Source organism: Hemicordylus capensis, chromosome 10 (assembly GCF_027244095.1).
Source record: "Hemicordylus capensis ecotype Gifberg chromosome 10, rHemCap1.1.pri, whole genome shotgun sequence".
Lineage (NCBI taxonomy): Eukaryota > Metazoa > Chordata > Lepidosauria > Squamata > Cordylidae > Hemicordylus > Hemicordylus capensis.
The window spans coordinates 2,744,384-2,759,493 of NC_069666.1; the positions used below are offsets into that span (position 1 = coordinate 2,744,384).

A 15,110-nucleotide genomic window follows, 5' to 3' on the forward strand; every position below is an offset into this window, starting at 1 on the left:
ACTGCATGTGAGCGCTGCAAGATATGCCCTTTGGGGTCGGGAGCCTGAACTCAACGGAACGAGCAGGCCCCAGGTTCCGTTCCTAGCCGCATCTCCAGCTGGGCCTGGGAGAGACTCCTGCTTGCAGCCTTGGAGAGCCGCTGCCAGTCAGTGTAGACAATCCTGAGCTAAATGCACCAAGAGTCTGACTCAGTATATGGCAGCTTCCTGTGTCCCTGGAGATGATGCAAGGGACCGAACTTGGACATTCTGGTGCAAAGAACATGCTCTGCCGCTGAACTGTGGTTCTTCCCTCGTACGCCGCTCCAGAACCTATGAAGCTGCTTCCTACAGAGTCAGACCCTTGGGCCATCTGGCTCGGGATGAGATCCACTCCAGGGCTCCAGGTGGACATTTCCCAGCCCTCTCTGGAAGTGCTGCCTGGGATTGAACCTGGATGGAAGCCTTAGCATGACACTCTTCCACTTGAGCGACAGTCACAGAAAGCCCCCCAGGTCTGAGAAAGTTGCCCCACTGGAGCCCCACAGGTGGCGATCGCCAGCACCCCCACCCCACCGCATTCCACAAGCTTTAGACCCCTTGAGTTCAGACACGGCTTACTGCTGGAGGGAGGTGAGGAGGAGGACGGCAGGACGGCCCGGTTTGGCTCTCAGCTGTCAGCAGCCTGAGACACAGAGAGATATCAGACAACCCAGCAGCGCTCCACTGTTCTGCTGTGAACTTTCTCACCCTTTTCCTGCAGGAGGAGCCTGGAATTTTATTCAGCCTCTGAGCATCTCCCCCTGGGAGTAGAGTCAAGCTTTGAGCAGCTGTTCAGTAGCGGCTCGGAGGGAGGGGGGCGAACCCAGAAGAGCGCAGCGGCTGCGATTTGCTTCCATTATTCTGCTGATAGGAAGGGGGCCAATGAACAGTTGCTCGCGTGGAGTTTCAGGGAGGAGAGCTGCTCTGGTGGCAGCAAGCAGGACGGGTCCCCTTAGCTAAGCAGGGTCCGCCCTGGTTGCATATGAATGGGAGACGAGAAGCGTGAGCCCTGGAAGAGATTCCCCCACTCAGGGGATGGAGTCGCTCTGGGAAGAGCAACTAGGTTCCAAGTTCCCTCTCTGGAAGCATCTCCAAGATCGGTCTGAGAGAGACTCCTGCCTGCAACCTTGGAGAAGCTGCTGCTGCCAGTCTGGGTAGACAATACTGAGCTAGGTAGACCAATGGTTTGACTCAGTATATGGCAGCTTCCTGTGTTCCTAAGCGTGGCCTTTCTCGGCTTGCCCTTTCTGCAGACAGCTCTTGCATGGTTCCGGGGCATTATGGGACAAAAATGGAAGCCACCACAGACACCTGGCGGTCCCTGCACAGTTGGCAATCATTCCCCCACAAAATGCTCCCAGAGCGAAGCAGCGTCTGTGTTTGGAATGAAAATGAACCAGACTAGACCCATTCAATTTGTTTACCACTCATTCCAAAAATAAATGCACACACCCCACCCCACCCCCATAAGGAATACAGCCAGGGGGAGCTTTCCGTCTCACGTTCCATGGTAGTTAGCCACAGTGGGCTCAGAGGGGCTTGATTGCAGGTAAATACGCATAGCACCTTGTAGCCACCTTTGCTTAAACTATCAGTTATCCCTCGCTCTTTCTTTAGCATCTCAACAAGGCAGGGCATCATCCAGACCCATTAATCGTGACTAAGCACCACTGAAATCAATGAGAGAAGTTAGTCACGGCTAACTTAAGCCCCATCAATCTCAGCGGCCGCTTAGTCACGACTAATTTGGTCCGGATGTTGCCTGCAGTGTTGAGATTCGGTCGGGTCAAAGACAGATGGACAACCTACCAGAAATCCTTCTAACAGTGGAGAAGCCCTCGTTATAGAATAACTGTTCAAGCTTCTCTAACTTAAATGTATTTTGTTTATTTCACATTTGAAGCCAGTATATAACTCGAATGAATGAATGAATGAATGAATGAATTTTTATCCCGCTCTTCCTCCAAGGATTCCAGAGTGGTGTATATGGTTCTGTTTATCCTCACAAGAACCCTGTAGGGTGGGTTAGGCTAAGAGAGAAGTGACTGGCCCAGAGTCACCCAGTGGGTTTCATGGCTGAATGGGGATTTGAACTCGGGTCTCCCCAGTTCTAGTCCAGCACTCTGACTGCTATACCATGTTGCCTCTCGTAGTTTTGGTGTGTAATGCCCTCCACTTGGTGGTGGGGGGGAGATAAGGGAGAGCAGAAAGCGACTGGCAACACTACAGTCTTGTGGAGTGTGGTGACTGTGGGAGAGAGATATTTGTAATGCAAATGAATACTCTGACCAGAGGAGGTTTCCCATTTGCATTGCAGCCTGGCTGGAAGCTAGAACTGGTATTTTGCTTCCCTAAGCAAGGCAGCCCATATGGTCTAGCTTTTCCTAGCTCTGCCTCCATCTGGTGGACAGACGCCGCCTCTGTTGGCATTCAGGCATAGCAAGGGGATTGGGAATGCTGGTGAGTCCAGTGATTCTGGTGTAGGCATAACTCGTTTTCTGCAGTAATCTGGCCCAGTGCTTAGCGAACATTAGAATTTGGGCTCAGAACTGGACACTGGGAGCCCTCTAATAAAAACCCTTTTGTTTGGAAGAAAGCAAAGATCAGTTCTTGCAACCGCTTTGCCCTTCGCTCAGGATTGTCTACCCAGACTGGCAGCAGCTTCTCCAAGGTTGCAGGTTGGAGTCTCTCTCGGCACTACTTGGAAATGCTGCCAGGGAGGGAACTTGGAACCTTCTGCTCTTCCCAGAGCGGCTCCATCCCATAAGGGGGAGATCTTACAGTGCTCACACATGTCGTCTCCCAGGATGGACCCTGCTTAGCAAAGGGGGCAATTCATACTTGCTAACACAAGATCAGCTCTCCTGCTTGCATGCAGACACACCCAAATGAAAAACAACATTGCTCTTGGAGAAACTAGAATTTTTCAAAACAAACAAACAAACAAACAGCAAACTTTTGTCTGGGTAGGAAACCTTTCTTTATTTCTTTTTGGAATTTTTTTGTTTAATCTGTTGCATTAGGTTCTCAGCCGCCAGCCACGGAGGACGTGTCCATCCTCACCGCACCAGAGAACGCCACGGTGGTGGTTGGCGAGAGTGCTGTGATGGAGTGTATGGCATCTGCCAGCCCCACGCCGTTTGTCTCCTGGATACGGGAGGGTAAATGAAGAGGATCATTCTTTTGATGCTGAGAGGCGGCCCTGGGACCCTCTGCATTTGAGCTGTATTAAAAGGGGGTCGCGCTCTGGGAAACTCTATCGGCTGCAACTGAATCCTCCGAGAAGGGTGCCTTCTGAGCTGGGCCTGCCAATTAAATCTGGGGAAAAAAATACAAAGCTTGCAATTTATTTACGTTGTTTGATCTGTAAAAGATACGAAATTCTCGTTACCGGATGCCTTTTGATCTAAATTAGTTACAGCCCATATGGAATCACGCCCCCAGCTTGAAAGGTCGGAGCGTGAGGGTCGGGCCTTTGACGGGCCTTTCTTAGGCTTCCGCAGAGCTGGTGGGAATTCTGACGCATCTGTTGGTGCTTTGTAAAAATAACTCTTGGGTTATCTTTAGGATTAGGAGATGTGATAAAGATCACTGCAGTCTCTGAGTTAGGGTGGGGGAAATGGGACAGGGGCTGTGTCTGTTTTGGAGAAATGTGGCATTTCACATGCCACGTTCGCTCTAATAAGGAAGCTAACCAAAGACGTAAACTTGACACAAATCAAATGATGCACAAACAGAGGTCAAGAGTCAATCAGTGTGAAATTGCAGGGTGGGAGAACAGTCAGGTGTTTATAAGTCAACTATTAAACCCATAACTTTGCTGTATGGGTCACTTTTGACTACTATTGTAGATGTTTCTCCCCTCTTTAATACTGTAATAAACTTTGCACAGGAGCACACATACCCTGATTTTTTAAAGTCCCAGTCATGCTGATGTGCCCCCTAATTAATTAGGGTGCACATCTGTGAAGTCTTACCTTGGATACTCAACACATTTAGTTGGAGATAAGGACAACTTTCAGTAAAAAAGAAAGAAAATAGGACTCTAAACTGGATCCAAAGGCTTGCTGTCATAAGCCCCAAATAGTTAAGGAGTCTGAGCTATGTACTTTATAGTGTGCAGCTTTTCAGTGCTGGTATTCCACTTAGGGGCTTGGTGTTTTGTTTTTCCTTGACAGATGGGGACCCTGTTTCCACTGATGTGATAGTGTTGGGACGGACCAACCTCTTGATTCCTCGTGCCCAGCCTCATCACTCAGGAGTGTACGTTTGCCGTGCCAATAAACCCCAGACGAGGCAGTTTGTGACAGCTGCGGCTGAACTCCGAGTCCTTGGTGAGAACGAAAACGCTGTTGTATTTGCCACTATTGTCTAATTGCTTTGCACTACCTTCAAGGTACCAGTTACTGAAAAACAGAACACTGGGTTTCTGGAAGGACTGATGTTTCCTTAGCCTGCCTTTATCGCAACCAAGGGGGTGTTCTCAAAGATGTATTCATTTACTTCTTTGATAGATTTTAACCCTGCTTTAAAATAAATAAATCAATATTTATAGGAACATAGGAAGCTGCCTTATACCGAGTCAGGGCATTGGTCTATCTAGTTCAGTATTGTCTACCCAGACTGGCAGCGGCTTCTCCAAGGTTGCAGGCAGGAGTCTCTCCCAGCCCTATCTGGACATGCCAGGGAGGGAACTGGGAACCTTCTGCATGCTTACCCATCCCCTAAGGGTAATATCTTACAGTGCTCAGACAGGTAGTCTCTCATTCAAATGCAAACCAGGACAGTCCCTGCTTAGCAGAGGGGACAATTCATGCGTGCTAACTCGAGAAAAGTGGCATATAAATAGTAGTCGTAGCAGTAGTAGTAGTTTGCGGCCACCATCTCTCCTTGCCTCGTGGAAGGGCCGCCCTCTGTCGGTCTGTCTGTCCCTCCCTTTCCCTGCTGAAACCCCTTCCTCCTCAGTGCTCTGCAGAGGAGAAAACCCGAGCGTTCAGCCTAGATGCTCACGGAGTTCTCCCCCCTTTGCAGCTCCTCCTACCATCTCCCAGGCTCCCGAAACCATCTCTCGGACCGGAGCCAGCACCGCCAGGTTTGTCTGCAAAGCGGAAGGCGAGCCGTTCCCCGGCATCCACTGGATGAAGAATGGGAAGCCCCTCTTGTCCAACGGCCGGGTGAAGGTGCAGACTAGCGGCACCCTGGTGATCAACCAGATCGGGCTGGACGATGCCGGCTACTACCAGTGCGTGGCGGAAAACCCCCTGGGCATGGCTTGTGCCACTGCCCAGCTGCTGGTGGTGGTCCGGGAGGGGCTCCCCAGTGCTCCGAAGGGGGTGTCGGCCAGTTCGCTCTCCAGCTCCTCCGTCTTGGTCTCCTGGGAACGGCCGGAGTTCAACAGCAAGCAGATCATTGGGTTCTCGCTGCATTACCAGAAGGCCCTAGGTAGGTGCCTGTGTCCTGAAGGGGCTTTGCCCGTCATGCTGATACTAACTTGAAACTTCCCCCAGAGCAGCTCCTTGGTAGCAGCTCTGCAGGGTCTCCGGGAGAGGAGGGGCTTTCCCACCCCCCTGGAGCCTGAGCCTTTCCACCGGAGATGCTGCCAGGGACTCAACCTGGGACCTCCTGCCTGCAAAGCAGGGGCTCTGCGGGCTGAGCTCTGATCCCTTCCCCGACGTGTCTCTGTGTCCCCACCGTCCTCTCTTACGGAGCATACGTTCTGTATTCCACCCCCGTGAGATTGCTTTTAATGAAAGGCGGTATATAAATGCAACAATAAAATAAATAAATTCTGGATTAATTATAGTAGCTGACTTGATGCGCAACACTGGTGTTACCGATGGGCCAGCGCACGTAAAGGTCAGCTCTGGTGGTGTTGAGCAAGAGTTTAGTTGCACAGTGACTTAAAGCAGCACATGGCCACTTGTGCAAGGCAGCAGCGCCCATGAGTCTCCTCCTCTTTTCTCCTCCTCCTCCTCTCCCCTTTTCTCCTCCTCTCCTCTTTTCTTCTCTTCCTCCTCTACCCTTTTCTCCTCCTCCTCTCTTCTTTTCTCCTCCTCTTCTTTCCTCCTCTACCCTTTTCTCCTCCTCCTTCGCTCTTCTTTTCTCCTCTCCCCTTTTGTCCTCCTCCACCTCCTCCTCTCCTCTTTTCTCCTCCTCCTCCTCTACCCTTTTCTCCTCCTCTCCTCTTTTTTCCTCCTCTTCCTCTCCTATTTTCTCCTCCTCCTCCTTTCTTCTTTCTGCTCCTCCTCCTTTTTGTCTGACAGCGTTGTGTCCCTTCTCTAGGCACTGACAATGTGGAGTACCAGTTTGCAGTGAATAACGACACGACAGAGTTTCAGGTCAAAGACCTGGAGCCCAACACCAACTACGTGTTCTACGTGGTGGCCTACTCGCAGCTGGGAGCCAGCCGGACTTCTTCGTCCATAAGTGTGCAGACCCTGGAGGACGGTTCGTACAACAGGAGTGGGAGGGATCTTTTCTTTCAGTGCTTCCTGATCACCAGCAGGAGGCATTTCTTTGCCACTGGCAAAAAAAATCCCAGAGTCGGTCCCATTATTGTATGGAGCGGGTCACCTGAGCAGTATGCTGGGTGGGTGGGATATCCCTAATTTGCTTTTTTAGCTTGATATAGCACAATTTGCATACCGTTTTCATCCACCTAAAGGAGGGGTAGGCAACCTTGGCTTTCCAGCTGTTGCTGAACTACAACTCCCATCATCCGCAGCTACAGGCTGGGGATAATGGGAGTTGTAGTTCAGCAACAGCTGGAAAGCCAAGGTTGCTTCCCTTTGACCTAGAAGATCCCATGGAGCTGATGGGTGTGGGCTGGTCAGAGGAGATGGAAATTTAAGACAGAAGAATGGACCTCTATGTATTTATTTAACGTGTGTGTGTGTGCGACATTTAATATATCCGCTTTATTTACTAAACACTAAACAATCAAACAACATATTAACTGGCCAGGGTTGGGTAGTCGCTCCTCAGACCTCCTCAGTACTGGAGTAACAGAGAGTTCTTGGAGAGGAATAGATGTTAGTGGTGCATGATTAACCTGTGGAACTCCCTGCTATAGGATATTGTACTGGCTTGGCACGTCAATGACTTGGGGTGGGGGAGAAGATCAAATAAGATCAAAGCGTGTTTTTTTTTTTTAAAAAAAGCTAAATATGTTCAACGCACTTTATATAACTTTTGTATTTGTAAACAGCATTGCCAAGAGCTGGGGACTGATGCCATCCCATGACTACTATTGGTAAACAAAATCCTAAACTGGACAGATTTCCAACTCAGCTTGAAATTCTTAAATAGCCTTGCAAAGCCTGTCATGAGAAACTGGGCAAATATACCTTGAGTTCTGTTTTAACTACCACTCCGTTTCTTAATCCAGGGGTTCTCTCCCCAGGTGACGTTGGGCTACAGCTCCCATAATCCCCAGCCACGGTAGCCAAAGCCTGGGGATGATGCGCATTGTAGTCCAACAGTATCTGGCGACTCAAGGTTGGGAACCCCTAGCCCAGATTCTAAGCAGGCCAGAGGTCTGGCTCCTTTCCTTATTAACTACTCATCTCTGCCTTATCCTCTTGGAAAGCCCTTTTATGCAAAAGGAGAAGAGCTGACATTTCTCTCCCAGAAATCATAGGCTAGCTGAGGAGAATGCTTCCTAATCCACAAAGCCCTCCAGGTTCTTAGGCATTTCTCCCAGCCCAACGAGGAGCATTTTGCTCAGGGGAAAGAAGCAATGATGTGGTATAGAGTGACAGGGGTTGCCAATTGCCTTCCCAGTTCCCAGCGCCGCGCCTCAGCTTTCTCTGTCGAGCACGACTCCGACCGACATCAAGGTGATGTGGCTGCCCCTCCCAGCAGAACTCAGCAATGGACGGATCACCAAATACAAAATTGACTACGCGCCTCTTAAGGAAGGTGAGGATTTTAGGCAAGCATCCGTTTGGGCCTACGGGCATAGGATTGCATGAGCATCGACCCTTAGCTAAGCAGGGGCTGCCCTGGTTGCATATGAAAGGGAGACTAGAAGTGTGTGCACTGCAAGATATTCCCCTTAGTAGGGGATGGAGCCGCTCTGGGAAGAGCGTCTGGGTTCCCAGTTCCCTCCCTGGCAGCGTCTCCAAGATCGGGCTGAGAGAGATTTCTGCCTGCAACCTTGGAGAAGCCGCTGCCGGTCTGGGTAGACAATACTGAACTAGATGGACCAAGGGTCTGACTCAGTATATGGCAGCTTCCAATGTTCCTAGACTGGTGCTGTTGGAACAGCCAAGTGTTAACATCTTGGCATGATACTTGGCCATGGTGCTGCACCAGGTCTCCTTTAGACCTCTTCTGTGTAGGTAGAGGCTTGAGGTACAGAATTAACACACTGAGCCCTTTCTCACGATCGGCAGAAGGGCTTCTGCTGGTAGCTCTGCCCTGCCCCCAGAAGTCCGTTTATGCACCGTGCAAGCGCATTGGGCGAACACCATTGGGCGGACAGGTTCAAAGAACCTGGGCCACCACCCCCAGGGGCCATGCAAACATGCCCCCGTGTCTGATGTCAGATGCGGGGGGTGTTATTTAGCTCCCAAACAGGGTCGCATGGTCCCGATTGGGACCAAAATTGGCCCGCTGCAGCGTAGTCGGAGTGACTCTCCCTGCCTTTAAAAGGCAGAGAGAGCCGTTCCTGGCCTCGTTGCCAATGCAGCAGGGCCAATCTCCCTCCCAAATGGGGCCGTGCTGCCCCGTTCGGGAGGGAGGCCATGCCCCCACCTCTGACATCAGACACAGGGGCGTGGCTAGGGGGCCGTGATGGCGGCTGGACATGGGCTGATTCTGCCCTGAGCCAGGCTGAGAGCGTGAAGCGATGGTTCACAGAGAACTGAAGAAGGGGGAGGTTTAGATCTCTTGATCACCATGCCTCTTGGGATGGAAAAATTAGGGTCAGCACTCCATTTTGTAACTGGGGAAGACACATGTATAAACGAATACAGCTGTTCTTGTGCATCTTGTGTGGCCCTTAGAGCATCACAGACTTCTTCCTGAATTTTGTGGTCCTTAGAGCATCACAGACTTCTTCCTGGGCATTCCTGGTTTCTCAAAGTCTGGGACTTAATGCTTCAAGATAAAATAACCTCCAAATGAGACCCTTAAATGGCTAGCACACTTTTTAATTCGAGATGGCCACCCTGTTGGCTATATGTTTCATAACACAGATCTGATGCACTCAGTGGCTGCACTCAGATCTTCTTATTGCTACTTGGTGACTGAACCATTTTCCTTTTCTTTCTCGTATTACAGTATGTGGTACTTCATGTGTTCTGGGTTGGGAATGCTTTGGGGTTTTGTTGTCATATTGGATAACTTGTTTTATGTAATTGAGCTATAATTGAAGGTTTTAGCTTTCACTGTTGTCTCTGTATCGAAAAATGACAATACAATTTAAAAACTGGGCAGAATTTTTAGGGACTCTTAAAGAGTTTTGATATGATGAGGTGACATTTTTCTGGGCATTTTGCAGTGTCTGAGCTGGAGGGCTTTGCTGTTTTTCTGTGCTGTGCTTTAGGGATGCTTCCCCCCACAGCTCTGAGATTCCCAGAGATATGGATGACAGGGAGACATTTCTAAAAGCTGTCGGGCTGTGTTTTCCTAACAGATCTGATTTCCTCAACGGAAGTCGGGACGAATGAGACGCAATTCACTCTTTATGCCCTGCACCCTAACAAGATCTACAAAGTGCGTATTGCAGCCAGCACCAGGGTGGGCTACGGGACCCCTTCAGAGTGGACACAGCATCGTACACCAGACAGAGACAACCAGACCCACGGTAGGTCATTTCCTGTTTTGCCTCAGCCCACTTCCTTTTGGGTTCGCGTCCAAGCTCAGTGGGACCTGGGTGATTCTGAGTATGCGAGTGCAATGGGGATTAGTTAGCTTGCAGACGGCAGGAGCATGGCAGGCCAGAACTTCAAGGAGGGAAGTCCGAGAGCAAGGAGGCGGGGACGGAGTGCCGGGTGGTAGTCCATGACATGCGTCTGCCATCTTGCTTTCTGTAGTTCCGTTTGCCCCGACCGAGTTAAAAGTCAGAGCGAAAATGGAGTCACTCTTGGTGAGTTGGCAACCTCCAGCCAACCATGCCCAGATTTCGGGTTACAAACTCTACTACCGAGAAGTACCCACAGAGGAGACGAGCGAAGAGAACCCTTCCGAAGGCACTGGGGATAACCTTTGGGATGTTGGGCCGATAAAGCTGAAGAAGAAGATCAAGCAATACGAGCTGACCCAATTAGGTGAGTTGCTTGAATATCATTGCTCCCTTGGCTGGCTGTGGACAAAATGCATTTCAGGGAGGCCATTGTCAGATCTAGGCTTACCCCATGCCTTAAACTCCCTAAGCTGGGGTTCTCAGCTTTGGGCCCCAAAGGAGGCTGGACTACAACTCCCATCACCCCCTGCCACAATGGGCAAAGACAGGAGGCAGAGTTGGGATGTCTGGGAGATCATTTGGAGCATGGTCTAGGTGAAGAGAGCTGGTCTAGTGGCAGCAAGCATGTCTTGTCCCCTTACCTAAGCAGGGTCCGCCCTGATTGCATATGAATGGGAGACATGATGTGTGAGCACTGGAAGAGATTCCCCTCAGGGGATGGAGCTGCTCTGGGAAGAGCAGAAGGTTCCAAGTTCCCTCCCTGGCAGCATCTCCAAGGTAGGGCTGAGAGAGATTCTTGCCTGCAACCTGGGAGAAGCCGTTACCAGTCTGTGAAGACAATCCTGAGCTAGATAGAGTGGTGGTCTGACTCAATATATGGCAGCTTCCTTTAATTCTGCAGATGTCCCAGATGTGGAACCTGGTTCTGCAGATGTGGTCCCGGGCTCCTTCAAGGTGCCCTGTCTCCCTGGCCTCATGGAATACTCCTCCAGCAAGGAGTTTTCACCTTATTTTGGTTCTGGGAGTTGGCTGCTCCTGAAAACATTAGAGTTGCGTCTCCAGCTCTAATCAGTTGTACAAATCAAGCATCTTTTGCGTAGGTGCACTTGCAGAATTCATGCTAGTCCTCATGGCCATCAGACAAGCTGGTTTTCACCGGGTACGGGTGTCTTTCTTTTAGGCATGGGCCAGGTTTCGGAAAGGCGAACCAAGGGGATGGGAGACTGGGCCATCTGGGGAGCTGTGGGGAAGAGGATCAAGAGCTCTGCTGGGCAATGATCTCCTTCGTACCCCCAACCACAGCAACACCAACTCCCCCCACCTCTCACAGGGGGGCCTTTTAGCAAAAGTAGATTCCCATTTGACAGTTTGCGCCATTGTGTTGCCTTTCTTTGAAAGGGCAGGTCAGAAAGGAGTGCTGGAAAGGGTCGGTGGTTGCTTAGCAACCAGAGAGGGTCACTTCCTTGCGCCCTTACCTGGAGCAGACCCCAGGCTGGCCTGAGGCCTACCTACATTGTATTTGGGGCATGGAACCATTTGTGCGAGGGGAGGTTTCTGGCTCTGGGTCCCTCCTCTAGCCTCTGGTCCATGCTGAGACCTGTCCCTGATCCTGACCCCCTCCTGGCCAGCGGTGGGTCTGCCAATATGTTTTCTCAGCAGACAAACCCACCCACTCCCCCCCCTTTTTTTTTTAAGCTGGGGGTTCTTTGGGGACCTGCAAATAAAAGGAGTTAAAATGGCTGTTCCTCTTCCAGATGCAGATATGTGTTGTAGAGCAGAAGAATCTTTTGATCCGTACCCTCTCGGCGTACTTTTCCTTGAGGGAAGGGAGAGTAGCACGACTAGCCCCCCCCCCCAGCTCCCCAACACACTCAAAACAAGTGGGACAGCACTGGCATCACTCAAAAGCCCTTTGTGCGGTCGGCATTGTGGCAGCCAACGCAGCTGGCGATCCTTCGCAGCAGCTGATGAATAGGCCCATCCCTAATTAGCAAAGCTTCGTCAACGAAGTGCGGCCGAGGAGGTGGGGGGGGGGCCATTGGGGAACAAGGAGCTGGGTGTCCAAGGAGAGAATTGCCCCATTTCCCCCCTCTCTATTTGTAAACTTTGAGTTGTTCAAGCCATTCCCTTGAATAAGCCGGCCTCTAAAAGAACGCCTTCCAAGAAGGCAGCGTAGGGGAGAGAGAAGGAGGAGGCAAGCAGGCTTGGAACCGGCCCGTTTTGGCTGTCCGTGTTGAGCTTGGCTCGCGCTACCGCGTCGCCAAAAGACTGCTTAGTTCGGGCTGGCAGATGGGATCCCTGCTTCCTGCGCTCCGTTCTGGTTGCCATGCGGTTTGCGTTGGGCCGCTCTTGAGGATACAGCGGGGTCAGGCAATTATTTAATGGGGTTTCTTAAATGGCTTGGCCTATTTATAAGCTGGCAAGGGAGAATCAAATGCTTAAAAGCCTCCATTCGAGAGGTGAGGTCAACAGGAGCGTGGAGCAGAGCTTTCTCTGCAACTGAGCCATCGCTCGGCCGTGCCAAAGGAGATTCGCCTGGCAGCACCAGCTCTTTGTGTTTTTAACCGGGCGGGGGCGGCGGTGGGTGGGTGGGTGGGGGGAGAAAGGCTTGCCTGGCACTTGATATTTAGCTGGGAGGGTGGGCTTGAATTCTGGTTTCTTGCTTTTAGCTCTTGTTAATTTATGATTTCAACACGCATTTTAAAGCCTACCCCGTTTGGGGAGCTGTGTGCACGCTTCCTGTTTTGTGACCGTGTGTGAGTGTGACACAAGCTAGGAGGCAGGAAGCTTGGTGGTGTGCTGAGCCACAGCTGGGTAGGATGTTTTTTCCTCCCACCTCCTTCCGAAGCTGGGGACGGAACCTGGCGAGGGCAGATGGCACCAGCTTAGGGCCAGGCGAGCTTAGGGACTTGGTTCTTCTGGGACGACCGCTGCAAATCCTTTTCTTTGCTTCAAAAAGCAACGCAGGAACGCAAGGCAGGACTGGCATCGAGGCCACAAGGAGAAGGAGGTCTCTCCCCCTGCTCTTTGTCTCGGAACCAGTTTCCTGACTTAAATCTGTGGTTAGTTTTGGAGGGCAAAGGAAGGGGAGGAGAGCTGGTCTTGTGGCAGCAAGCATGACTTGTCCCCTTAGCTGAGCAGGGTCTGCCTTGGTTGCATCCGAATGGGAAGTGTGGAGCACTGGAAGATCTTCCCCTCAGGGGTCGGAGCCGCTCTGGGAAGAGCAGAAGGTTCCAAGTTCCCTCCCTGGCAGCATCTCCAAGATAGGGCTGAGAGAGACTCCTGCCTGCAACCTTGGAGAAGCCGCTGCCAGTCTGTGTAGACAATACTGAGCTAGATGGACCAAGGGTCTGGCTCAGTATATGGCAGCTTCCTATGTTCCTATGCACTAATTCTGTGTCTGTATGTTTTCTCTTAATAGGATTGGGGCCATAGCACAGGGAAGAGAAAGGAAAACTGTCCCCCCCCCCCCTCCCCATGCTGCAGCAACTCTGTTGCAAATTGCCTTCCACACCCTCAGGCTGCTGCTTGAAAAAGCACAAGACCTTGGGCGTCATAGGAAGCTGCCATATACTGAGCCAGACCATTGGTCCATCTAGCTCAGTATTGTCTTCACAGACTGGCAGTGGCTTCTCCAAGGTTGCAGGCAGGAATCTCTCTCAGCCCCATCTGGAGATGCTGCCAGGGAGGGAACTGGGAACCTAGATGCTCTTCCCAGAGTGGCTCCATCCCCTAAGGGGAATATCTTACAGTGCTCACACTTCTAGTCTCCCATTCATATGCAACCAGGGCAGACCCTGCTCAGCTAAGGGGACAAGTCATGCTTGCTACCACAAGACCAGCTCTCCCATAATCCCACATCACATCCAACATCCCATAATCCCATATGCATGCAAAAGCAGATGCTCTGTCACTGAGAGACAGCCTCTCCCTTCTTAGCCATACCCCAGCCAACAACCTGGATGGCTTTAAGAGGGGTTTGGCTAACTTCATGGAGGAGAGGTCTATCAATGGCTACTAATCGGAGGGCTATAGGCCACCTCCAGCCTCCAAGTCAGGATGCCTCCGAGTACCAGTTGCAGGGGAGTAACAGCAGGAAGGAGGGCACGCCCTCAACTCCTGCCTGTGGGCTTCCAGCAGCATCTGGTGGGCCACTGTGTGAAACAGGATGCTGGACCGGATGGGCTTCCTTGGGCCTGATCCAGCAGGGTTGTTCTTATGTTCCCATGGACTTGCTGCTTGATTAATTCCTTTCTCTGTTCTGTCCAGCTCCCGGGAGGCTCTACGAGGTGAAGTTGGTGGCGTTCAACAAGCACGAGGATGGCTACGCTGCCGTGTGGAAAGGGAAGACAGAGAGAGCACCCGTGGCAGCAGTTGGTAGGTGTCCCTGTGAGTCTCCATGAACACACACTGACAGATAGTTTTCACGACAGAGCCAGGCAAGGGCAGAAATGCATATTGGTGTGAGACTTCAGGATTTGAACTATCCCCCAGCTCCCCAAGTTTCTAGTCCTTTGCATTGCCGTGACGGGCCGTGCCCAACAAGTCTTTGCTGCTGACATCTCGGATTCCCTGAGGACGAGTAGCATTTCCAGTGGTCTAGGGACAGGGCTACAAGTGCTCTCTATCACTTGTTGTCGCTGCTACCTGAGTCTAGCAGAGTGCGTCCACATTTGCTCTATTATAGGACTGAGCTGAAATGCCACCCCCCGGGGGACAGGGATTGGTCCTTAAGGTCAGCCGACTGGGCACTCAGGTAGGCTGGAACTGCAGCCTGGAGGATGCCCTCAAAGCACAGACCTCCAAGCTTCCTTATGAGGCAAGGCTACAGCATCTGGGGCTCTTTGCCTTGGAGAAGAGGTGACTAAAGGGAGACATGGTTGAGGTGTATAAAATTATGCATGGAGTGGAGAGGGTGGACAGAGAGAAATTTCCCCCCCTCTCTCACAACACTAGAACCAGGGGTCACCCCATGAAAACGAAGGTTGTGAAATTTAGGACCACCAAGAGGAAGTGCTTCTTCACACAGTGCATAATTAATCTGTGGAATTCCTTGCCATGGGATGTGGTGGTGCTTGGATGGCTTTAAAAGGGGCTTAGACAGATTCATAGTTGACAGGGCTATCAGTGGCTACTAGTCTGGTGGCTGTGGGCCACCTCCAGCCTCAGAGGCACGATG

General features: G+C 51.3%; 1 protein-coding gene across 4 annotated transcripts in view; it reads left to right on the forward strand.

Moving 5' to 3' along the window:
• The window catches only part of IGDCC4 (immunoglobulin superfamily DCC subclass member 4), a 62,850-nt gene that overhangs the window by 31,739 nt on the left and 16,001 nt on the right, over nt 1-15,110 (forward strand). For 3 of the 4 annotated variants that reach the window (XM_053272900.1, XM_053272901.1, XM_053272903.1), the window contains exons 5-12: nt 3,045-3,182; nt 4,200-4,355; nt 5,053-5,463; nt 6,304-6,468; nt 7,804-7,941; nt 9,662-9,832; nt 10,062-10,295; nt 14,201-14,308. In XM_053272900.1, coding sequence (XP_053128875.1) covers nt 3,045-3,182; nt 4,200-4,355; nt 5,053-5,463; nt 6,304-6,468; nt 7,804-7,941; nt 9,662-9,832; nt 10,062-10,295; nt 14,201-14,308 — 1,521 coding nt within the window. The remainder of the gene's footprint in view (nt 1-3,044; nt 3,183-4,199; nt 4,356-5,052; nt 5,464-6,303; nt 6,469-7,803; nt 7,942-9,661; nt 9,833-10,061; nt 10,296-14,200; nt 14,309-15,110) is intronic. The other variant, XM_053272904.1, reaches the window with a different exon arrangement.